Below are 24021 nucleotides of genomic sequence, written 5' to 3'. Positions count from 1 at the left end.
TGGTTTACTGAAGCTAAATGAAAACATTGGCACAGACATTAAAAACAGAATAACATCAATTTTTTAATAGGTTTCAGTTACACTTAAATCTTGGCTAAAAGAGAAAAAAAATGTCAATTTGATTATTATTATTAATAAGAATTATTTATGGGATATTAAAGCTGGCGTTTTCATGTTTTCCCTGTGCTTGAATTTTTTTTTTTGTTTGAAACGACCGTCCAGCTTTATCCTACAATAAATAAAACCATGCTTGTTTGCGTCTAGATTAGTTCTGCTCTGCGCAGCCCTGATAGGGAGGAAGTCGGTGGATAGACTGAGTGTACACACTGGTTTCATGTTAACTAAATGGATCATTTTATATCTTCTAAATGTTATCAAACCAAGCAAATCCTATTTAAACCAACACTATTTCCCCATCAGTTTCACGCCCACGGTGGTATCAACCATATTTTCACAGCTGAGCCTCAACAGTGTTTTTGTTGGGTTTTTTTTTTTTTAAACTTCATTTCAATCTGAAGAGGGAGACCAAAATCTCACACCCACATACATTATATCAACTAAAAACTGCACTTGTGTTATGCAGCGCAGAGAACTTTTTTAAGGTCCTCCAAAACTGTGTGCCTTTTATATTTCATCACAGACAAGTGAATAGTTAGAGGCCGAATATGTCTGAAAAAGACGTCATACGTGTCTACTGTCACTTTGCATCTGCAGTCCAGGCCCTGTACTGTCGTGTCAGTGAAAGATTCTGGAGGATCCAGTTTAGTATCCTTCAATCTCGCCACTCGTAATGCTCTTTCCTGCCACAGTCGAACAAGGTTGTTTCTTTGTGTGGCCACTTCAGCGAGAAAAATAATCCCAGTCAGGTTGAGATTCTGCACTTCGCTCTGTACAAAAACATAAAAAGGAGAAAGAAAGAAAAAATAAAACAAGACTCAAGGTTCATTACTCAGGATCGTCTCTTTCATCTCTTCTTACTCCAGTGTGAAGACTGTATTTTTGTGTACAGAAATACTGGACTTCCTTTCAATTTGGTGCCCTGGACTCAAGTTTCTCCAGCGCAGGTTAGCAGTTTCCATGGAGATGCTGAAAAGTGAACCGGAGAGCCATGCTATCAGTGATGAAGGGCTGAGAGGTCTTCTTCGATCTTTGCCTGTGCCTCCTGACAGATGTGGTTTGTGCTGAGAGTGGAAAAGATGTTGAGATTTGTGTGTGTGTGTGTGTGTGTGTACACAGGACTCTGCAGCCAGGCATGAAACCAGAGGCTCAGTGCATCAGTCACTGCAACTGCTTCACCTCCTCCATCAGCCCCGTGTGCGGCTCCAACGGCGTGACCTACCTGTCGGCGTGCTTCGCCGGCTGCTCCGGCTCAGGAGTCGCTCCGACCAGATCCACCGTCGCCCAGGTTTTCAAATTACAAATGCTTTCAGATTGCGATCGGTAGCGGTAATACTGTTCCAGTCCGTGTGATAGACACGGGGTGTCTGTCCACTGCAGGGGTGTTCAAACGGCGGGGCAGGACTGCACTCAGAGTCGCGCAGGAACAGAGAAAATAAATCGGGGGGGGGGGGATTTAAGATATGGAGACACAACAAAGGGACCTGTGTCTGTGTCACCAGGGTTAAAGTGAGGCTAAAGCCACTTGCGGTCCTGAAGAAAAATCTTCGACATTGCAATCCAGGATATTGTTGAGACTTTACCTCTGCTGCTGTTTAATTTTAAATTTTATTAGCAAGTGCATGGGGGCAGAGCTTGAGGGGCAGCCGACCTGGGCTGAACCCATCAACCATCGAACAAGAACCACATTGGCAGTTAATCTCGGACGTGCAACTTTATCAAAAATAACATTTGTCTACAAATCCATTCTGGAGAAAACAAGTTTTGATGGGGGAGGGTTCACTGGTTGGGAGTAAGGAGAGCCTGGCTCGGTCTTGACTTATTATATAAAAGCTGTCAATAAACAAGTGAATTAATTAGTGAAAGCTTTCGCAACACAAGATTTCTGAGTGAAACGTGGCGTCCAAGTCCTGCGGAGTGTTGTTGGCTTGCCAAAGGTGCAATGTGAAAAATATCGAACCAAACGGAGGCGGCCTTCTTTAAAAGAGGCAAACTCCCAGAATTTCCTTCTTAACCGGGCCTTCGAGTCCAGTTTAAAAAGCGCAGGAGCGTTGCACAGCTGAACACTTCCAGACGGCCGACTGTTCCTCATTACAGTCTTCACTTCTGTGCTCAGTCGCACCTTCTGCAGTTATTTATAAATACATGAATCTTTCAGACCAGGTCCCTGTGTACAATATAATCTCTCCTTAAGGCTTGGATTGATCTAATTTAGCAGAATGCAGGGGCAGGGAAGAGTTTCATGTCGTCACAAGGGGGGGGGGGGGGCTTCATCCTCCTACACTTTGAAAACCTCTGATGTATTAAGTGAACCACAGACAACAGTGCAGTGTGTTTTACACTGTGTCTGGCTGAAATATTTAAAAAAGAAAAGGAGTGACTGTATTTCACAGCTCTGTCGTCAGCGAGCACATGCTGGGCAATCAAGTGCTTCTGTGGTTGTTTCCAGATCAGATGCTGACTGCAGATTATTGTCTTTTTTTATATTCAAATCACATGTGGAGAAGCTCGCGCTCGGCCCCGGCGTCGGGAAATCTCACCGAGACGCCGCCTCGCCGAGTGTAGATTTTCAAATCCAGATCGTTTCACTTGACCCGCCAACGCGGCGCGTCACGTTTTTCAACATCCCTCGTTTCTGCCGGCAGAACCTGACGAGCTGCTCCTGCATCCCCTCGGACGGCGAAGTGGCCGCGGCGCTCCCCGGGAAGTGTCCGATGCCGGGCTGCCAGGAATCCTTCCTCATCTTCCTGTGTGTGATCTGCGCCTGCAGCCTGGTCGGAGCCATGGCCCAAACTCCGTCCGTCATCATCCTCATCAGGTGTTTGCCTTGCTGGCCTTCGCTTGCGGAGCCGCGACGAGTTGAAACTCCGAACTTCAAAAATCCTAACAGAGACTTTTTCTTTCGTTTGAAGGGCCGTGAACCCCGAGCTGAAATCCTACGCACTGGGAGTTTTGTTCCTTCTGCTGCGACTCCTCGGTAAGAACCGGCTTCAGATGATTCACCGGTTTTCAGACGCCGTCAATCCGTCTCACTCGCGTCGGTCGGGAAACGGACTGAAGGTTTTCTGAGAGCTCGGCTCGGTCCACCTCCGATGGGTTTTTTTTTGTCTTTACATGGAGATCAAATGAAGGAGATGACCTGTACTCGTGCACAGGCGGCGGTTGATCTGATGACATTGTAAAAGCTTAAATCCAGTTATGTGGCAGCAGGTCGGCGTCCCCAGATATTATTGAAGGAACCTGAAGATCGATATCGCATTGATTAGTGTTTTTTTTCTTGTGTGGGTTCATTTAATTGGATTTGTTGGATTTATTTAAATTACAAGTGTCTGTTCTTCTGTTCCAGTGGACAGTTTGTACAGCCAGCAGCCATTTACATTAACTGAGATGAAGTAATTGATCTTAGGCCTTGCTCACACTGCAGGGAAATGCTGCCTAAATCAATTTTTTTTTTTTTATTATTATTGACAAGTGACTCATATCTGACCTGTTTTGTGACCATGTCAAAGCGCCAATGCAGATTTTACATCCAAGTGCTTCGTCATGGTCGTGTGGCTGACGTCACAGATGAGCGCTGGTAGAAGCGGCTTCGCCAAAATGTTAAAAGCGGTTTAAATCTGTGCTTTTTTTTTTTTTCCCTCATTCTCCTTCTTTCCGTCGTCATCTTGTCGAGATTTTGTCGTATTCAACAAGAACTTGAAAATGAATCCACACGGGCTGACCAGCGTTGCCAGATATAGCGGTATCCCCCAATTGGGAAGCCAAACTCTCTCAACCTTTTTAACTTTGTTCATTTCGTGCCTGTGTGTGTGTTCATGGCGTGTTCTTTGTCACGCATATAGTTTCACCACTTTACATCGTTTGCTACTGGAAACGGCGAGTCACATCTGGCAACCCCGGCGCCGAACCGACGACCACGTAAATAGACGTGCCGCTCGGCGTGCGGGCAGATGGAGCGCTCTCACAATCCTCCGTCTTGTCTTCCAGGATTCATTCCCCCGCCCCTGATCTTCGGCGCCGGGATCGACTCCACTTGCCTTTTCTGGAGCTCGGACTGCGGCGACAAGGGCGCCTGCCTGCTGTACGACAACGTGGCGTACAGGCACCTGTACGTGAGCCTCGCCATCATCCTCAAGGGCGTGGCCTTCCTCCTCTACACCACCACGTGGTACTGCTTGCGCAGGAACTACAAGAAGTACATCAAGACTCACGAGGGCCACATGACGCCCACCGAGTTCTACCCGTCGCTCACGGACGGACCCAAACTGGTGGACAGGACAAAGTTCATATACAACCTGGAGGACCACGAGTTTTGTGAAAATATGGAATCCGTTTTATAGTTTGCGAAGCAGAGAATTTAAAGGACAATGAGGCGGTTTATATTCTCTCCGAGGAATATTTTACGAGTTTATTCTTTTCTTGAAAGAAGTTTTTTTTTGTTTGTTTGATAAAGGCGATCTATTTAACGGCCCTTCAGGTCTCGGGAGCTCTCTCCGCCGCACTCCGCATCCTCGGTAAAGTTTCGAAAAGGGTCCATTGTCGTCGTCTGCGTGTCGGCGATGGCGTCGTCAAGCGTTGCCAGTGAATTTCCCCCGCGTCGACCAGGTGGGAGAGGACGACCGCGGTCCCATCCGGCTCGGTCCCGGTTCTTCGTTAGCGAGCGGACGGCGTGCTTCAAACACTATAGAGTGGCCATATTGTTTTTAGGTCTGTCATGATCTCCCGCGGTCTGTGTGGGGAAAAAATAAATTCTTCCACCACTGCGTGTTCCCTCTGTCACTCACAAGAAAATAAAAAAAGGTTTGAATGGTTTTAAAAAAACATTTTTTTTTTTACAAAAACAGGTTTGATTGATTCTTCAGTTCTTTGTATTCGAGAGTTGCCAAGTGTTTACAGACTAGTAGATCAAGGGTCAATGTATTTTTTTTTTTTTTTTTTTTTTTAAGAGAAGCACCCCCCCACTGGGTTCTTTTAGTGGCCTATTAGACGTTCATAACTGTTGGGGTTCTTGTTCTCTCGCTGGATCGTAGACACTGTTTTTGATGTTCCGTAGACTAGACGACCAAAGTCTCGTCTCTTAGGTGCAAAACGTGCAATTCAGAACTGATCTGTCTCTGGTTACTGTAGCCTTGTGTCCGACTGCAGGTTTGTTTTCACTCCCACGTTTGTTTCTTCGGCATCTGCAGTTTTTTGTTTTTTGTTTTTTTTGCCTAATATGTCTTAATAAGGGATTAATTGAGTAGGAATGATAATTATATTTTTCTTTTTGGCTTTTGCACTTAGTGGAGACGCGCGGAGGGGAAATTGAAAAATACTGTTGTGTGTTGCAGCGTTCAAGAGCAGGAGATTAGAAGTAATATATTTGTTTTAGGCCAAGATTGTTTTTATTAGCTTGTTTTCAAGAGAAAAATAAAAAAAACGTTCTTTATAATCTCATTATCGGGGACATTTGTGTGTCTGAGGTCACTAAAGAGTTGGGACGGGTCACAGTAATGAAACAAAAAGAAACGCAATCCTTGTGTTTTGACTCGGCCTGTAATATTTGACTAACAGGTTGCAGAAAAGCTTCAGGAAGCTGTGTGTGTGCAGGGATTATTCCTGGATGTCTCTCTCTCGCTCTCTCACTCTCTCGCTCTCTTTCTCTGCAGTTCTAGTTTTGACGTTGTCCCTTTTCTTACACTTTTTGTATGGCAACATATTTATTTTATTCTGGAAATAAATTATTTTTCAGAAAGAAAGAAAAAAAAACCATGATCCCTCTGGTTGTTTGCTGGATTGTATTCAGGAGCTACACTAAGATCTGCTTCTATCAACAAATCATTTACATTAAATCTGCGTCCATAATTCTACTAAATGCTTTGACCAGATGAGCTTGGTGACATTTGTGTCCCTCACAATAAATAATTATACCCTAATGTCCATTCTTGGCATTTCCGTCTTGCAACCAATGCATACTAAAACATCAGGAGTAGAAAAGTTTGAAATCTAGTTAAAAAAAAATTAAACATGTAAGAGAACCATAATATGGAGAATAATGCTCATTGATATGAATTATCACCTTTGTTAATCATTTGGATAGACGTTTTAAATCCACAACTAAAATGCAAACATCAGCATGTATTTTTGTTCAATTATTTTGTTTGTGGAATAAAAAAAAGATGCCCGGATTTAAAAAAAAAAAAAAAATCTTAATTGGAGTGGATTTTTTTTTTTTTAAGCTGGATTTGAGTGAAACTCGTGAAGCACAGTGATGAATATAAATAATACAACAGGAATATATATTAGATACTTTCAGACCTTAAATATAAACCCAGTGCAAGTTAGAGCTGCATTTAGATTTTTTTTTTTCTTTTCTTTTTTAAATGTGGTATCTGATACAAACCATAGTAGAACTGGATGCAACACTCAGCGCCCGCGGCAGAATTTTAAAATCAGTTCATGGACGGAACAACACAGGAGGTGAATTTTAAGATGCGAGTGCTGGACTGATGTGGTTTTCTCTCCAGGTGAGAATCCAGCAGCAGCATTATTGAATCCACTGCAGCTCTTTGAAAGAAGAGAAGCCGCTTCACTCGTAACATATTCTTTAAGAAATACAGATGTCGGAGCCAAAGCCGGACATGAATATCTGATTTGTTTTGATAGGAAGTGTGAGGTTTTGTCTGTGAAGCTTGGCGTGTGTCTGCGCAACAGTTAAAATCTGAGCAACACGAGCAGGATCTTTCCTTCGAGAGCCACATTCCCGAAATACTTCCACAGCAGGTCACACGCTGGCTCCGAGCGAAGGAAGTGTCGCACGTGCATGCAGCCAATTAGAGGCTGACCCAGACTGCCACAGCGGCCGGAAGTCAAAAGGGCGCCACTGTCACAGTGTGCAGGGTTTATGTGCTCTGGTCCAGAGGGCCTGGAGCTGAGCTGAAGCCTTTCTGCCGCTCCAAATGGTGGCAAACATTTAGACAGGCACCTTTCACTTGTCCACATAAAGACTTTATAATCCAGTAAAATAATTCTGCTTGGTCGACCGTGGATTTACTTTTCTGTTCAGTCCACATGGGGCCAAAGTGGGGCGACTTCTCCCAGCTCTTATCTCATCCAAACTATTTGTAATCTGTTCGACCTCAGGGCCTTGTCACAGATTGGCATGCCACATTACAACCCCCCCCTCCCAACCAGAGGTTTCCCCAAAGTAGCACAGCGTGACAGATTGAGTCTCTCCCAGATGAACCCCTCACTTCTATCACAAGGAGTGAAACCTGCCACCCTGCAGAGAAAACTCATTTCAGCCACTTCTATCTGAAATGTCGTCCTTTCAGTTGCCGGGACCCAAAGTTCATGACTGGCCTGTAAACGGAGGAGGTTTATCGTTTGCTTTCCTTTCTCGCTGTGACCATTTGCCCAAACCTCCAGCCGATCTTTGGTCTTACATCACCGGTGGATGAGACCTTGAGATATTTAACCTTCATCGTAGGAAGGTCCTTCTGTTTCCTTAAGAAGACCATGGACTCAGGCTCGAAGGTGCTGATCAGACAACCTGCAGCAAATTCTCGGTGCCCCCTATTCCCACGGCACCTCCCAAAAGATTCTTTTCCATATTACAGACACAGCTGCTTCTGCAAGCAGGACACTGTGATCACCGATCGTTTCAACACGCAGATACTTATTTGAAAGAACCAGTGCGAACGCGCTGGCTTTTGTCTGTGTCGTCGTGCAGGTTGTCAGGTGGTTGCAAAGTCTAATAATAGCTCAACGACACTCTCCGGCTCGACAAAAGGCATGTGCATGACAACAGCCGGAGCATCACCGGAGACTGCCTCCGTCAACAATACTACCTCGATCTCCGACGCTCGACGCAGACGCACGGAATGCAGCGACAGGTTTCCCACACGCGGTGGGAGTCGGGGGAAACGGGAGGCCAGCGGTGGAAACAGACGCCGCTGCAGGCGCCAGTTTTCCCTTTTAATCAACGTGCGTCAATTAGTCTAATGGGCGCTCCACCAAAGGCGAAACTGTTGCACAACAGCTCTGATGGAGAGAAGGAAATAAATGAAGCTGTAAATCCTCACTGGGGGCGCTTTGATTTACGTCTTTCCTGTACTGCTGATATATCTTGGATGGGATGTGGTCCTGTGACTTTTACTCTCCTGCAGTGACTGAGTCCCGTCCTGAATTCTATTTGACGTTATGACCTGAGTTATTATGAGGCCCTGTCATTAGGCTCCGGCTGTACTTCATTTGTGTGACTCGAGAGTCTCGCGCTTGAGATTTGTTTTGACTGTTCCATCTTTATTTTGCTTTTAACAGTCACACGCACAAAAAAAAAACCCATCTGCTCCATTTGTGATGTGCAACATCTTCGTGAATGAAGATGGAAATGATGATGGGTTCTGTTCTGTCTTCCTTTAACTATGACAGGATGTGAAAAAGAAAAAACCCCACACATTTAAATTGTGGATTTTTAATTATGATGACAGCACTGACAACCTTCAAATGTGGCTAAGCCACATTCACTTCCTTTAATTACTGCTGCCAGCACTGGGCTGTTAAGATTCAATGAGTATATGCACACATTTGCAACTTGTGAATAATTAAAATGTTCACATGTGTTTATTAAAGGCCCAATGAGTGTTTAATTAGGGAGAACTGGCAAAAGAAGTCAAGTGTGTCTTTGCTGTAACCAACTAATAAGCTGAAGAAACGGCAAGAAGGATCAGAAATGCTCTGTCATGTTTTCGGAGATAATCAGACACTTTGCGGGGGGAAAGAAAATACTCAAAGTAAAATGTCGACGCAGTATAGCTGGTGGGATTTACTGAGATACAAAGATATATAGGGTGCGTTTCTTTTCCTGAGTGCAGCACCGCCACAATTTTACACTTTAAAGGGAAAAGAACTAAACTCACCGAGCAAAGCAGAAGAAGCGAGAGATGAGGCATTCAAACTCATTTTGAAAAGTGATACCACAGTCCGACATTTATCAGTTTGGAGAAGCACTCTCATCAAAAATGAAAAGAGAGAAAATTGTATTACTTTCATCAAAGACTTTCTCCCAGCGATGGGAGATAACAGGCAGAAATAGATCCACGGAAACTTAAACGACATCAAATCTCTCCGGAAACCTTCGGTGGCTCTGTTGGAATCAGTATTCACCACGTCGCACCGCCATGGATTCACCTCCAGCTGAGTAAAAGGACCAGCGGTGACTTTGTCGGGAATAAAACAACCACAGTTCAGAGCTTCTGTACCGTAAGTATCAGCAGTGAAACATCTTGTTCCTGGGTCCCTTTTTTTTGTTTGTTTGCTGTTGTTATGTGGGCTGCTGAGAACTGGGCTCTCTCTATATATATATCACCACGAATCCATCATTCCATCCATCACCGCTAATCAATCCATCCATCATCCATACATCTATCCTCCATTGTTCTATGTGACAAGTGTCTTTGTGCAATTAACTGAATCCACCAAACTGCTCCCAAAACATGGATTGAGCGCATTAGTGAGATAATAATAATAATAATAAGAAGAAGAAGAAGAAGAAGAAGAAGAGCTCAGCTGGTAGGAGGTTGGTCTCCTTGTTGGGTCAAACATGGCAGAGAGGTCAAAGGGTGGAGGCCTGGAGCTCTTCTGTCCCTCCAGGTTGGGGGGGTTGGATGAAACAACAAGTGCACCAGGTTTGCCCTGTTCACCTCACGGTTACCTGCCACCCTCGAACTGGACCAAGTTGTCTGGACCGTGACTGGACGTCCTGAGCACGTTTTTCTTTTTTGTTGTTATAAATGTGTTTGAAAAAGCTGTGGTTTTGGAGGGTTGTGTGACTACTTCCTGTGCGCCTGCCCGGACCATTTGGCGCAGACCTGTGCCCAGCGCATGGCGCGCCGCAGTGCCTCCACCCGAGAGCCAGCAACACCTGGAGAGAAGTGAGAGGAGGAGGAGGAGGAAGAGGAGGAGGACAGAGAGCCCCCCCACCCCCACCCCCACCCCCCCTCCCCTCCCTGCGCCTTTAAGGCTGCACGTCCCGCTGCTCCGCTCCGGAGCCGCACGCGTTCAAAGTTTGACTGGGGAATAGAGACTGAGCCCGGGCAGGAGAGAAGACGGGAGGGAAGGGGCGCACCGGGCACCGGGGAGGGTCCGACTCCCGGCGATAAGAACAAAGGCAGAGATGACTGAGCGGATTGTCGATTAGTGAATGGAGAAGAGAAGCAGGTTGATCTCAGACTGCAGCCATGCCGCTCGTGTTCCGCACGCTGCTGTTCGGCTTTGTGACGCTGCTGGTTGTGCTTCTCATCATTGATGATATTGCAGAAGTGGAGGAAGAAACTGCGTAAGTAACCGTGTGTGTGTGTATATCTGTGCATTTGCATTTGCATTTGCATTTATGTGTGTGCGCACAGCCTTTAAAAAAATATATATATATTATTGTTGTTGTACTGCCCTGCAGCTTCATTTCCTCCTGCAGAAGATGCAGTCTGTGAAAGTAGCGGGGAGAAGAATGAATGAGTGTCGAATCGGATGTATTTAAACTTTGCGGTGGGATGTGCAGTGCTGAGCGGTTTGTTTCTACATTTGTAAGACTTGGGTGCAGCAGCAGCAGCTGTCCGGGTCTCCAAGGATTTGGCTGTTTGTCTTGCAGCAGCCTGCATGCAGGACGGGATACATTTACACTATAAGAGGGAGGGAGGGAGGGAGTGTGTGTGTGTGTGTGTGGGGGGGGGGGGGGGGGGGGGGGAGAGAAGAAAGGGGGGTAACAGATTGGAAAACAAAGGAAGCTTCCCTGCTTCTTCTTCTTTTTCCCCCCTCGCTTTCTCTCAATTCATTTTCAGACTTTGAGCAGTGCAGTAGAAATCTTTCCAAGTCTCATTCACACACTCCACAGATGCCCCCACTTGCATTTGACCTGCATAATCCAACAAAAAGACCTGAAACATAAAATCTAACCAATCCTCCTCAGGTTCGCCTCTGATGCCGTGCTACCTGGATGTGCAGAAAGAAAATGTGGGTAGAAAAACAAAACAAAAAAACCCTACTTTGTGTGTCTCTGTGAGGCACAGATCTCAGATTTCCCTTTCAGCAAGAACATTTTGTTTTGAATGCAATTACCCCGCTGTGGCTCACATTGTAATGAGGTCACATTGGTTTGTGATGTGCCGGGGGAGAAGAACCAGAACCAATTCCACTTCTGCATAAATGCAGCTTAATACTATTATACCAATATGTTTTAAAGCCTCCAGGATTGTGGGAAGGAAGGAGACTCGGCCGGCAGCCGTTTCAGTTTCTCGCTCCTTCGCTGGCGCAGCTGCTTGACGCAATCATACCAATGTGTCCAAGGTCACAAGAGTGTAATTGTGTGAGGCTTACAAATCTGAATGATACATGCACCATGTTTACCGTGAAATGCTTCTGGGCTGACGTAATGGACCCCCCGTGTAAAAAAGATTGCTCACTTGTCCTGTGTAAAGAAAACCACCTTTCAGCGTAATGGAGCTCCATTAAGGCCGCATTTCTCCTCATTACATCAGCAAATAGGTCCACAGTGGATTTAGTCTAAAAATACCTTGATGTGTGCTTTTCACCTTCCTTCTGTCTTGAGGAGAGGATGTACAGTAACGCCTGCTGCTGACTTACAGGAGGAGCATTAAATTTAAGAAGCCAGGCTGTGAATCAGTGAGTGATTCATATTTCAATCTAAATTACACTTCTTCTCCCCCCCCCCCCCCCCCTCTCTTCCCACAGAAATATTGGACATTCAAAGGAGATGAGCTCACAGCGACTCATACCTAAACCACACAGGTTTGAAATGTTGTCTTCACACTCTCTCACTCACACACACACACACACGCACGCACACACACACACACAGCAGACCACCAGTAGGGACCTAAATGGTCCCTGTATAATTTTCCAGTTGCCATTGGTCACTGAATCCTTCGCAGCCTTGATAACACAGTGAGACATTCACAGCCGTACTCTTTAAGGCAAGACGGCAGCTGCTATAAATACCCGTCACTGTGTCCATGCGATAATGCCAACATCTGCTGCGAAGAGAATAACAAATTGAACTTGTTTTTAAGAAACCCCATCAGTTGGAGAGCGCGGTGGAGAAGGTGGATGAGTGGACGTACCGTTTTAAAATTTCAACCAAACCTGATCGGCAGCGCAGTGTGAAGATATCTCAGGTCCAGTGGACTGACACTCTGCTGCTGCTGGGCTTTTCTTTCTTTTTTTCTTTTTCTGCCTCATGCAGTCAGATCCATAATAAACATGAATACTGCTCTTTTAAATTGTGAATGTCAAGCTTGTTTGTAGTGCAGGGCTCACAAAAAACCCGACGATGGCATATAGGGCTTCCAGTAATGACAACTTCTCCATTTTTCTCTCTCCCTCCCTTATTTTGAAGAAAAGATGTATATATTGTCTACATTTTAGCCAACAAGCTCAACCGGTTGAAAATTCTACAGAAAAACTTTAACATTTTCGCAATTTCTCATTTTTAACTCTACTTCCTGTTAGAAAATGCAGTGAATAAAAAAAAAAAAAAAATGAAGGTGATTTAAAGTACAGGCATAAAAAGTGGCCTCCGCCATTTGAATCTCTTATTTTCTCTTCGAATTTCGTTGCATCCAATAACATAACGTGACTTTGTGCTTTCTTTGCCAAGTCTGCTGAAAGCGCCGGCACCCTGTGTGCTGCAGTGTTTCCCTTCAGGTTTTATGACGGCAAAAGCCCGTCACGATCCCTGCAGCCCTCGGCCCGTCACGTTTTCACCCTCGCACTGCGGCTTTGACGCCAGCGCTACTTCAGTAGCTACGTGGCGGCGATTCCCCCACTGCTGCGTCGCTGATCTTTCCGCTCGGTGTTTTGTCTGCATCTTGGAAATGAAGCGATGACCGGAGCCTGCAACGGGAACGGTTGAGCACATACAACAAGTATTTTTTTACTTCCTGCAGTGTTTACTTGATTTGAATGTAAAATCAAAAATGTGAAATGAAAGCTCAGACCCTTCACATCCTGAGTGTTTCCCTTTCGAAATCCATTGCGTTGGTGTAAGCAGATGAGAAGCAAACAATTATGTAAGACTCCTGAAAATGGACGTGGCTGTTCTCTTCTTTTCTACGTCTGCTTGGAGTCGGAGAAGTTTGGTTTTTATCCGCAATCGAAATAATTTCCAAAACTCAAAGGCCAAAAAATGACACCCTAAGGATCATTTTTTTTTTTTTTTTTTTTAGAAAGGCTGCACTGCACGTGGATCCCACCACTTTGACACCACAAAGCATAGATACCAATCGTCGCCACCCGGCCTTCAATGCTTCTGCCAAACCCTCGTCTCACCCCTGGACCTTCAATAAGACCCTCTCCAACCTCATCAGGTATTTCCATCCCCGCACGCCGTTACCACCGCCCGGTTGGTGCGCACCGCCAAATTGCCGGCTGTATATTTTCCTCTCGTCCGCAGGAAGAACATCCTGAGATTCCTCGACCCGGAGAGGGATATCTCCATCCTCAAGGGCACGCTGAAGCCGGGAGACATCGTCCACTATGTGTTCGATCGCCACAGCACCACCAACATCTCCGAAAATCTCTATCGCCTTTTGCCAACCGTGTCGCCCATGAAGAACCAGCATCACCGGCGCTGTGCCATCGTGGGGAACTCTGGGATCTTGCTGAACAGCAGCTGTGGACCCGAGATCGACTCCCATGACTTTGTGATCAGGTTGAGTATCCCCCCCCCCCCCTTTTTTTTTTACATTTAAATGTGCACCATTTAACAGTTTGCTTTTTATTGAGTAATTTCCAGAAGCTCCAGCCTCTTGGAGTTTCTACTATTTCCATCTTCCAAGCGTTCTAATTTGACAAGGACTTGTTAGACGCTTGATTCCATCATTTTCACCACTGGAAGCCGTACAGTCAGTTGAACATATAGACTTCAATAGATCTATGCCGTAACTGTTAATTAGTTTTTTTTTTATAACTTCTGACTGGTTAAAAAAACGCAGACTACATTTTATACACCAAAAGTGATTTTCTTTTTCCTTCAAACTGAACTGTAATTGCACATTAAGTTCAGTATTAGACTTATCTTACTTTACAGGGAATGTAATTCACATTTCAATAGGAGAAGAATACTTTTATGAAGGAAGGAAAGTCACTCTGGAGTTCTCGGTTTAATTCAAGTTTAGAGTTGGTTGCCCACACAGCTGGAAATGCATTAATTACACTTTTGAAAAAGCTGTCAAAGTTTCGTTGTTTTTTTAATGTCTTTGAGCCAACTGCCAGACTGAGAGCAATTAAACGCATGATTCTATATGAAATTGACATCTTGAAAGGCGTTTGCGTCCAGCAGTATCGCGTCGTGCTCGACGGAGAGATCCCGGCTCTCGTACGCCACAGAAAACTGTTTGTGAAGTCGTCGAGCCGACTCTGTCTGCGTTTGGGTACGAGAGGAGGAGTTCACCGAGGGGGCTGACCGTTCCACCAAATACATCCGTATTGCGCTCGTATTTTAACGCAAAGCTTAGCGTTCTGGTTCAACTCGCGCATTATCTGCTCGGGTATCTGTCGTGGAGGAGCCCCGTGTCATAAATCAGCGGTTTAATGTTGTCGTATAAATGGAGACGGAAGCAGCCGTGTGCAGTAACGCCTCATTGAGCCGACTGATCGATGGCTGAGTGGGCCTTAAAATCCTGCGTGTCCTTTTTTTTTTTTTCATTCGGGAATTGATTCTGTTGTCTGCATATCTTGTCTTTCCTAAGTGCTGCGATGTTATGCTGATGAGGAGAGGTCATGATTTATAGACTCCGGCAGCGTGATAATAATGCGGGGCCGCGGCAGTAATGGTTGGCTGAAGGCAGAGAACAGGAAATGTGTCATTTTTGAGAAGCTGAGGAATTTGCTTTGGCACTGGCATATCAGATGGAGAGATAACATCTCGGCTAAATATAGTTTCGGTGCCCTTCCTCTGGTTTCCACTAAGTAGGTTGACTGTTTTGGGGAAGGTACTCGATACTAATACTGCCGGGGGGGGGGGACGGCGAGTAAATTCTTGTAGCTCATTGGTGCAATAATGTCTCCGAATCAGATGTTTCATGGAACAGGTGAAAACTATGGTTGCATTTCAAAATATAATAATTCATTGAATTCATTGTTGCTGTATTTCAGAATCCACAGACAATTAAAAAAATAAAAGCATCCTTTAAGGCATTTACATACTTTATTGTCTGCTAACTGTTTTACGCAGACGGATTTTGAAGCATTTGTTATTATTCTAAACGCATCTCATAATAAAAAGGGAAAAATCTTGCTCCGTACAGCCGCATGAGAATCGCTGCTATGGTTGATTTCAAACTGTGAAACTTGCATATATTTAATATTTCTTACACATAAACTAAAATATTTAAATTTCCTTCATTTACAAGTAAAAAAAAAATCAGAAGTGCTTTTATCTCAAATTATTAAAATATTTTATACAATCAGATGTTGGGACCATTATCATAACAATGAATACTTCTACATGCTTGAATTATGTGTGCAGAAATAATCAAATGATTCACTTTTCAATTTTTTTTGCACCTGTGTGTGACTCAGATAGAGGTATTGTGATGATTTTGTGGCGTCAACATCATTTGAATACAGTTTTTTTTTTTTTAAACTGTACAAGTAGGACGGACACCTCAGCATCGATATTGGTTAATAACTGTAATCCTCACAAACAAAAACCCACGGATAAATTATTCAAAACACATGAAAATCACTCAAATTCACCAGCAGTGTTGCAGCTGGTATAGCTTCAGAGGATTTAAAATAGAAATGGTCAAATCTCATCATTTCTTGATTATGTGTGGTATTATTCATGTTCATTTGAAAACCAGCACGTAACTAAGGCTAATAAATGATTGCACTGAGATGTGGCGAAGCAAAAATAGCAGGAAGAAAACTCCAAAAGCAGCAAATTTTAATGAATGAAATTAAACAACAACAAGCACTCCCGGTGTCTTTTTTTTTTTCTTCCCCCGCCGCCTCGCTTCACAGGATGGAGATGGATGACAGTCAAGATAATTACCAGCTTTGTGTTTTCCAACATTTCATTCAAAACAAGTCAATTGCACTCTGCAACATATGATGCTTCTTTATTTTTTTTGTTGTTGTTGCTGAATTTCACTTTTTTTTTTGCCCCGCTCTGTTTCCCCCTTCAGCAAGGCAGAACGCTTTGACTAGCCTGGAGGACATACAGATGGGTGATAAATTACAGAGAAAACACACAGAATAAGGTGTTGGAAGGGGAAAACTACCGAACTGCCAGAACGGCTTCAGTGGCGTTTTGTTATTCGCTGTATTCTGGCAGCCGGCTCCCACAGCTTTACTTATGGAGCGAACTGCCGCAACACATCAGATCCAGGGTCGCTATCAGGCCGCTGCAGAGCTCGATAACAAAGAGTCCCCCAGGACCGGGAGTGAGGAAAACCTCAGCTCGACGTGGAACTTGGAACTTGTTCGTAAACATTTCTGCTTGGCTTTGATGGTTTGAACCAAAAGTTTAATCCAGTATTTCGGTAGAACTTTATTGACACAGCTCTGATTGCGACACATCACATGGCGCTTTTGCATTTAGATACAATATGGAGAAAACCAAACAATTTTCAGTTGAGCGGAGATAACGGCGAAAATGTCTAGCATTACTTTTCTAATCATGTTTTACTTCCCTTCCACCAAATGCAATTTGGCTGTAGAGGAAGAGCATATTTAACTTTAAAATTAGAATAACGTTTGCTTTTTCAAGTTTTATATACAAGAAGAAGAAAAAATTTTTTTTCACAAGTTTATGCAACTTGGCGAATTTTTACATCCAATTCCTCGACTGCTGCAACTGAGGGATCGACCTACTTCCACTCCCAGCATGAAGATTGAACCCAGTGGTAAATATTTAAATATGTATAAAGAAGTTTGGGAAAGGATATCACACATAGAGCTACTTTGGAATAGATCGACACGATGCATGCAAAAGTCAACTGGATGAAAACGGCAGGCGCGGAGACAGACGTGGGATTACAGGAGAGAGAGAGAGACGCAGAGTTAATGACATGCAATGGTGATATATGAATGTGGGCCGAGTGGAGATCAATTTGTCTTTGAAACAACCATTTGACAGTGACAAGATTGCATTTGTAAATTAATGATGGGGGTGGGGGGGGGGACTGACTGCTCAGTGACAGCCAGAGATCAGCGTCTTGAGGTTGTCTGTCTCTCTGTGCATCCATCTCGTTCTTGTTAACACCGAATATCTTGAAGGGGCTTCTCACACACTGGCACACGGAGATGATTTCGTTAGACCGCTTTTGCCTTTTCTGCAGAGTTTGATAACGGGGGACCGCGACTGAGAAAACACTTGAGTGCTTTCAATATTTATTCTCACCCCTGGATCGTCGTTCGTAACGGGAATCGACACGTTTGCGTTCCCCGGGGGGGATTTCGCTTCTCCTCTGGAAGACTTCGACTGTAGAATTTATGAAAATGTAATCAAGGTCAGTTGTTTTCAGAAAGCTAAACGCTCTGTTATTGTATGGAAAAACTGAGAAACCTATACACCCGATTCATTCCAGTAAACCGGTTCAAGGTAATGACGTCGTCTTGGCATGAATAGAAAATGAAGTTATGTCTCAAAGGTATAGAAAAGTGATTGCAGAGTTTCTGTTTTCTCACTCCGAGGAGGTTTGAACCCTCCTGGCTGTGAGCGAGGCTCGTTTGGCGTCTGCCTCTGTTCAACCTGTACTTGTTCCCCTAAACGAACGGACCTGTGCTTTCAGGTGTAACCTGGCGCCGGTGGAGGAGTACTCTCCGGACGTGGGCTGCCGGACCAACCTGGTGACCATGAACCCCTCGGTGGTGCAGCGGGCCTTCCAGGACCTGGTCAGCGAGGAGTGGCGGGAGCGCTTCCTGCAGCGTCTCCGCAGCCTCAGCGGCAGCGTGCTGTGGATCCCGGCCTTCATGGCCAAGGGCGGAGAGGAGCGCGTGGAGTGGGCCCTCCGGCTCATCCTGCTGCACACGGTGGACGTGCGCACCGCCTTCCCGTCGCTGCGCCTGCTCCACGCCGTCAGAGGGTAAGAAGCCGCCCGGTAATGGCCCCCTGCACCTGGCGCACCGCGTCTCATAGGAACACCTGCGAGCAGTGTAATCAAGAGGCCGGCAAAGTCTAACCTGCAGCCGGCGCTATTTTTAAACAGGACATTACAGCTGATCACCGGGGGCGGTGTGTGTGTGTGTGTGTGTGTGTGTGTGTGTGTGTGTGTGTGTGTGTGTGTGTGTGTGTGTGTGTGTGTGTGTGTGTGTGTGTGTGTGTGTGTGTGTGTGTGTGTGTGTGTGTGTGTGTGTGTGTGTGTGTGTGTGTGTGTGTGTGTGTGTGTGTGTGTGTGTGTGTGTGTGAAATCCACTCTGTCCAATTTAAACCAGCGTGCAGCTCCAGTCAGCTCTTATTTATCCCACCTGCGAAATGGCTCTCACTTACAGAGCGGTATTTTAAACACAATGCTGTTTTGTTTCTGAGTATTACTTGCTGATGCTTCTGTCGCTTAAAAACAAAACATGGGCTCAGCTTCTCCTTATTTGCCGTCTCGCTGAGAGTTTGATTAGACAATCTATTCTGCTCCCATTTTGTGCGTTAAGTAGAAGCAGAAGCCAGGCGGCAATTAGCTTTATGTAAGAACCGGGAGCTGCTTATGACCAGACGCCAAAAATATACTCTTGAACCCCTCAGAAGCACAATGACTACCCACTAGTTTCTTGTTGCATGTAAATATACATTAGCATGCTCGCCATTGTTTCATTTGGGCAGATTGGTCGGATGATTTCGTATTCGTGTTATTACTGTGTCATAAGGAGTAAAATGCTCTTCGTCACAGTCGGTCCAACATCTCAGCACAAATATCAGAATAATATCAAATATCAGTCTTGAAGGTTCAGTATCACACACATTTGATGCTGATGCTTATATTTCCAGGTTTGATATCCATGAGAACGTGTTTTTTGAAACCACATTTAAATGATTTATTTGGTTTATCCCTCCGTCTTATGCTCCTCCCTGGAAAACATGATTACTTCAGGTTGCATATGCAGCATTAGGAGGACTCCTTTCCTTGTGACGCAATAGAAAGTTGTCCTTGTGTTCGTGTATGTATTTTCTTAGATTTGATATCTTAGGCAGTGGACCACCCAGAGGATTATATATGATATGTTTATTGTTGTGAAGTCATGCGGACAGTACTCATTGTTTCTTTCATTGCACTGTTGTTAATGAGGTGTATTTCTTTTGCTTTTGTATTTCTTTTGCTTTTTTTTTCTCCTATAAATGCAGTCTAAAACTGATGTATGCAGTATTTGATTGAAAAGCACAAATGCCTCAAAAAAAAAAAAAACCCACAACACTCACATTCCCTGTCTTGGCTAAAACAGCAGGATGTAATGAGTCCATGTCAAAAGCATGAGATTGCCAGGCAACCAGCAGAGAATATGTATGGAAGTGCTGGACAGATGGACCTCATGTTGTTTATGAGGTCCATCGTCTCATCTGACTCACTGCAGAGCAGAACAAAGGGGCACATTTGTCGGATTCGTTGAGCTTTAATTGAGGTTGCGATGTCAACATTTCCGACGCTGCTGAAGAAGAAAATTGTCTTGTGAGGATCCGTTTGTCTTCTGTTGAATTTCTGAGCTCAGTGTTTGGTTTGGGTTTTTTTTTTTTTGTCAGCTGTATTGTTTAGAAGCCTTCAGTAGGAGTTCTGGTGAAGCAGAGATAACAAGAAAAGCTGTTAAGCTTTGGTACCAGATTTGTTTATAGCATTTTTAAATCATATTCTACATATAAAAAAAAATGTTTGTGCCAATTTATTTTGAAGCTTGTCAAAGATTTGGTGTAAATGTAGGAATGATGTAAGAGTTTTGTTTTTTTTTGCCGATCTGTCAAATCCAACCTCTGCTGCCTTCGGGCTTTCATAAAATCGCTCTGCAGTTCTTCCTCTCTCTTCCTGCCCCCATCGTCACAGGCAGACTCTGCTGCTCTGGATCGTTCCCGCCTTGTTACAAGGATAACATCACCAAATGATCCCATTTTGTATGCTTCCGCTAATTCCCAGTACTGAAGCAGACCTGACTATGACGTCAGTCCTTAAGAGTGGTCTTTTACAAAAGACATTTCAAATCAAGTCCTTAAAAAAAAAAAAAAAAAAAAAAATCACCCTGAACCAGTCTCACTGAAGGTGAAGCTTAAATATCTCTGGAGACCCAAAAGTCCAGTTGAATGTCCCCGCCGGTGAGTTTCAGAATGATTGGTTCTGTCAAACATTCGGCCTGCAGATGGTCTAATCCCATCACATTATTTTGTACTTTGCACACTTATCTTGATAGAATATACTTTAGCTTTGAGTATAAACAAGCAAGTGGTAGTTCTGAATTTGGGTGTCTGAAAAAAGTGAAGAGAGATTAGAGATCATTTTTCACAATCAATGTTTTATAGTACAAAAAAAACAAAAACGAACACATCTTACGATAAAAGCCCGCAAACAAAAGTCGTCGTGAGCCAGCTGATGAAACTATTCTTTGTAATAGTGAGGCGATAATAAACAACGCCTTGCATAGTATATATTTGGCCCCGAAATGTCAATCAAGTTTGGAAAAAAACAAGTTTGGAAAAAACAAGTTTGTTTCTTCTGGTTGTCTTGATTCGTGTTCTCTGTAAACCTGCCCCGTGTGTTTCTCCTGCACAGCACAAAATCTTCTTTAAATAGTACGGCCTCTGCATCTCAATCCAGCCTTGCACACTCTAACCTCTGGGGGTGTGAGAGGAGGCAGCGATAGCCTGAGGCCTGGACAATTGGGGCAGTGACTGGAAGAGAAAATGAAGTTAGGGCAAGTGGCGGTCTGACCATCTGTCCCCGGGGAGGCATGATCCATGTCACTGTCGCTGGGGCTTCGCAGGTCGCCTTAAGCAGAAGGCAGCTGCAGGGACGCGCACCTCAGCGGGCGCAGGTTGGTTAGAAAAAAGCTGATGCAGGGAAAGAAATAAAGTGCTCAGCAGACACGAGAACAAGTTCAGCCTTCGAGAGTTTTTGTCCTTGGAAAGAAGAGGAGTTGCTCAGCTGAGTGGCTGAACGTTCACTGTCCACTTTGAATCGAGAGTTTCTATCACTACAGGAGTTTATTTGTCTTGAAACTCGACAATGGGGAATTATTTTGCTATTATGCTTTCCGTACAGATGGAATCACGCAAACGGTACTAGACTGGACCAGTTCGTCTTCAACTGCAGATGTCTGAAAAATGGCTTTCTTTGTGTTTAGAAACATGGTGCTGGCTCTGATTGTTTTCTACAGCGATCTGCACACTGATCCAATATAGAAAATGTAATTTAGCCTGAAAATAAAAGTAGACTCCATACATTAAGTCAGCAGTGAAAAATCTAGATGTTTAGATCGCACGGCTCCACAGTGCAGACGCCCCGTGGATCACGGTAATGACGAGTGCATATATGCATAATTCTATTTTCTTTGTTTTTATGGTAGTTTTTGAAGTTCCTCGACATCATAGATGGTGAGGGAGTTTTAGCTGTTTCCAGAATATCCAGAAATTGCTTGGTAGTTGTTTCTCCCCTAAGCGTCTGTAGCTATTAAAAAATAGCCAGCCTCTTGCTTCACCTGTAAAGACATGGAAGATTTTACACTGAAACATGCTGGGAATTAAAATCAGAACTTTCATGTTTTTACTGTTTCAAGGTCATCTTCTGGATGTTCAGCTTGCGATCAAAGCGAATAGTCACTGAGGTAGTTTTGGAGACGTTGAATTTATTCTTACTCCGCGTCAAGAGATTCCTGTGTGTAATACATACTGTCATGTCCTTGTCAGCAGGACAAGACTGGAAAAACGGTGATTTTCAGCTTACGGTGATGCAAAAAGAAGCAATTAAGAAGCTTTAACCTTTATGACTGTAATCATATTCAAAACAGCTGGATTTAGTTTGATTTTATGGATGTAAAATTGTCACACACAAAAATTAATAAGCGAGTGCTTCTGCCCCTTTTCCAAGATAACTTAAAATTTTAATGACAGTTTTCAAATATGTTCTGAGTTTTCAATGGTACAATTGAGCTCTCGTTGTAAATGTGCGACACGCTGGTGAAGCTGAGCTGTGGATGTCCTGGAGGAAACTGTAATGACTATTATATGGGAGCAAAACTCTTATTTCACTGCTTTCTGGTAATTGAGAGTTCTGGTTATCAGAAGTACGCATACCAAACCTGCCAGGGGTGACAGGATATGATTAGAAGTGTTCAGAAAATCGTAAAGTTAACGACGTATGCCCGGAATGGTTTTGTTATCCGTCAAAATCACTTGCGGTATAGTGGACGTGTCAATTCTGCTGCGTGACTTTGGGAAAGAGCAGAAAAATATCCTACAGGATTTCATAATCTTGATTTAGGATTGATCCTCTTTCTGAGGTTCAGTGTCATATCGATATATTCCCGCGGGACGAAATGCTTTCCAGTGAATCCTGATTTCATCAGTTTGTCTCGTCTCGCCATGTGTTTGTCGACAGGTATTGGCTCACCAACAACGTCCACATCAAGCGTCCCACCACGGGCCTCCTCATGTACACCATGGCCACGCGCTTCTGCGAGGAGATCCATCTCTACGGCTTCTGGCCATTCCCACTGGACCCGCGGGGAAAACCGGTGAAATACCACTACTACGACACTCTGAAGTACGAGTACACCTCCAGCTCCAGTCCTCACACGATGCCTTTGGAGTTCAGAACCTTGAGCGCGTTGCATAGACACGGGGCGCTGCGGCTCCACGCCGGGACCTGTGAAGCCGGACAGACAGACCCCGACAGCAAATAAGCTGAAGGGACGATATCGTCACGGAAACCCGCTTTCTTAACTGAGCAGTTTTTTTCTTGTTGCTACCACTTTTGTGAAACTTGAAGTAACTTATTTTCAGTAATTGGAATGGACATTTTCTATTTTGAAGCTCCAACAGCGAGTCAATCTTGTATGTTTGACCTTTTATTGAGATTTCTATGGCAACAGCTCAACCTTCCGGGGTCAGAGCTCAGCTGAGACTTTTTGGTTTCCGAACCCAAGTGTGAAGAAAACAAACAATAGCACATTGTTTGTGTGAGAGGGGGGGAAACAAAGTTATTACTACAATTTAACATTTCAGCTGTATTTTCATGAGGCATAACGACAACATAGTCACTCAAATAGGAGTTGTTTCCTGGATCTTATTTACTTCATTAGTTAATTGAAGTTTAGAGCGACATTTGTGGACAAATTCCACCCTCCTGCGTTCAGACAGATCGCACATCTGAGCCCTCTGAAGAGACGAGGACCCAGGTTGTTTATTTCTCTGATGAATGTCGTCGCATTCCTCCATGAGAGCTGCTCCTAACTGGGGCAAGTCTTTATAGTTCAACTGAACTGATCCACTGTCGCACAGATACTCTATTAGGCTCTCGTCAAGCAAATGTTAGCGATCAAATACTTTAACTTCGTGATGGACCATTATAGTTTTCTTCTTGGCCACAAGAGATTTCTTTCATTTGCAGCATGATGAAAGATAAGCTCTTTTTTTTTTTGTAATAAAAACTAATGGCCTGTCTTGAGTTGACCTGAGTAAACATGCCCATTTATTTGAGAAATGCTCAATGTCAACATTTGTCTTTGAACATAAGTGTAGGGCTATTTTTAATGAGTATAGCAAAACTAAAACTAAGTTGAGGAAAATTTTAATGATTGAAACTGCACTGATGCAATTTCAAAGCCCAACAGTCGCTGCATAATTCGTCTTTCGGGTTTCGAAGTGCTTCTCAAATAAATGGATCATAATAGAAAAGTAAAATTACCCCAAAATGTAGTTTTTTTAAAAAGTTA

General features: G+C 44.1%; 2 protein-coding genes across 2 annotated transcripts in view; both read left to right on the top strand.

The window, feature by feature from the left end:
• slco3a1a (solute carrier organic anion transporter family member 3A1a) overlaps positions 1-6133 on the top strand; it is a 42844-nt gene extending 36711 nt beyond the window's left edge. The window contains exons 7-10 of the mRNA XM_080504494.1: positions 1237-1405; positions 2763-2935; positions 3030-3094; positions 4105-6133. Of these exons, the coding sequence (XP_080360620.1) occupies positions 1237-1405; positions 2763-2935; positions 3030-3094; positions 4105-4457 (760 nt within the window). The 3' untranslated portion in view covers positions 4458-6133. The remainder of the gene's footprint in view (positions 1-1236; positions 1406-2762; positions 2936-3029; positions 3095-4104) is intronic.
• Positions 6134-10262: 4129 nt separating this feature from the next.
• On the top strand, positions 10263-23027 carry st8sia2 (ST8 alpha-N-acetyl-neuraminide alpha-2,8-sialyltransferase 2). The gene is made up of 6 exons (XM_080504495.1): positions 10263-10435; positions 11845-11901; positions 13338-13478; positions 13565-13822; positions 17910-18203; positions 22686-23027. Exons 1-6 carry the CDS (start codon positions 10338-10340, stop codon positions 22987-22989), a joined length of 1152 nt encoding a protein of 383 aa, XP_080360621.1. The 5' UTR covers positions 10263-10337; the 3' UTR covers positions 22990-23027.
• The last annotated feature ends 994 nt before the right edge of the window (positions 23028-24021 follow it).

The sequence above is a fragment of the Blennius ocellaris genome (assembly GCF_963422515.1).
Source record: "Blennius ocellaris genome assembly, chromosome: 11".
Taxonomy (NCBI): domain Eukaryota; kingdom Metazoa; phylum Chordata; class Actinopteri; order Blenniiformes; family Blenniidae; genus Blennius; species Blennius ocellaris.
Note: the sequence above shows the minus strand (reverse complement) of the source record. Positions and strands in the feature narration are given on the sequence as shown.

What these genes read in the sequence shown, in the direction of transcription:
- st8sia2 (XM_080504495.1), top strand. Translation starts at nt 10,338, where the DNA reads ATGCCGCTCGTGTTCCGCACGCTGCTGTTCGGCTTTGTGACGCTGCTG. An exon ending in ACCCTCTCCAACCTCATCAG is followed by an intron (nt 13,479 to 13,564) that starts GTATTTCCATCC and finishes TCTCGTCCGCAG; the next exon opens with GAAGAACATCCTGAGATTCC. An exon ending in TCCCATGACTTTGTGATCAG is followed by an intron (nt 13,823 to 17,909) that starts GTTGAGTATCCC and finishes CTGTGCTTTCAG; the next exon opens with GTGTAACCTGGCGCCGGTGG.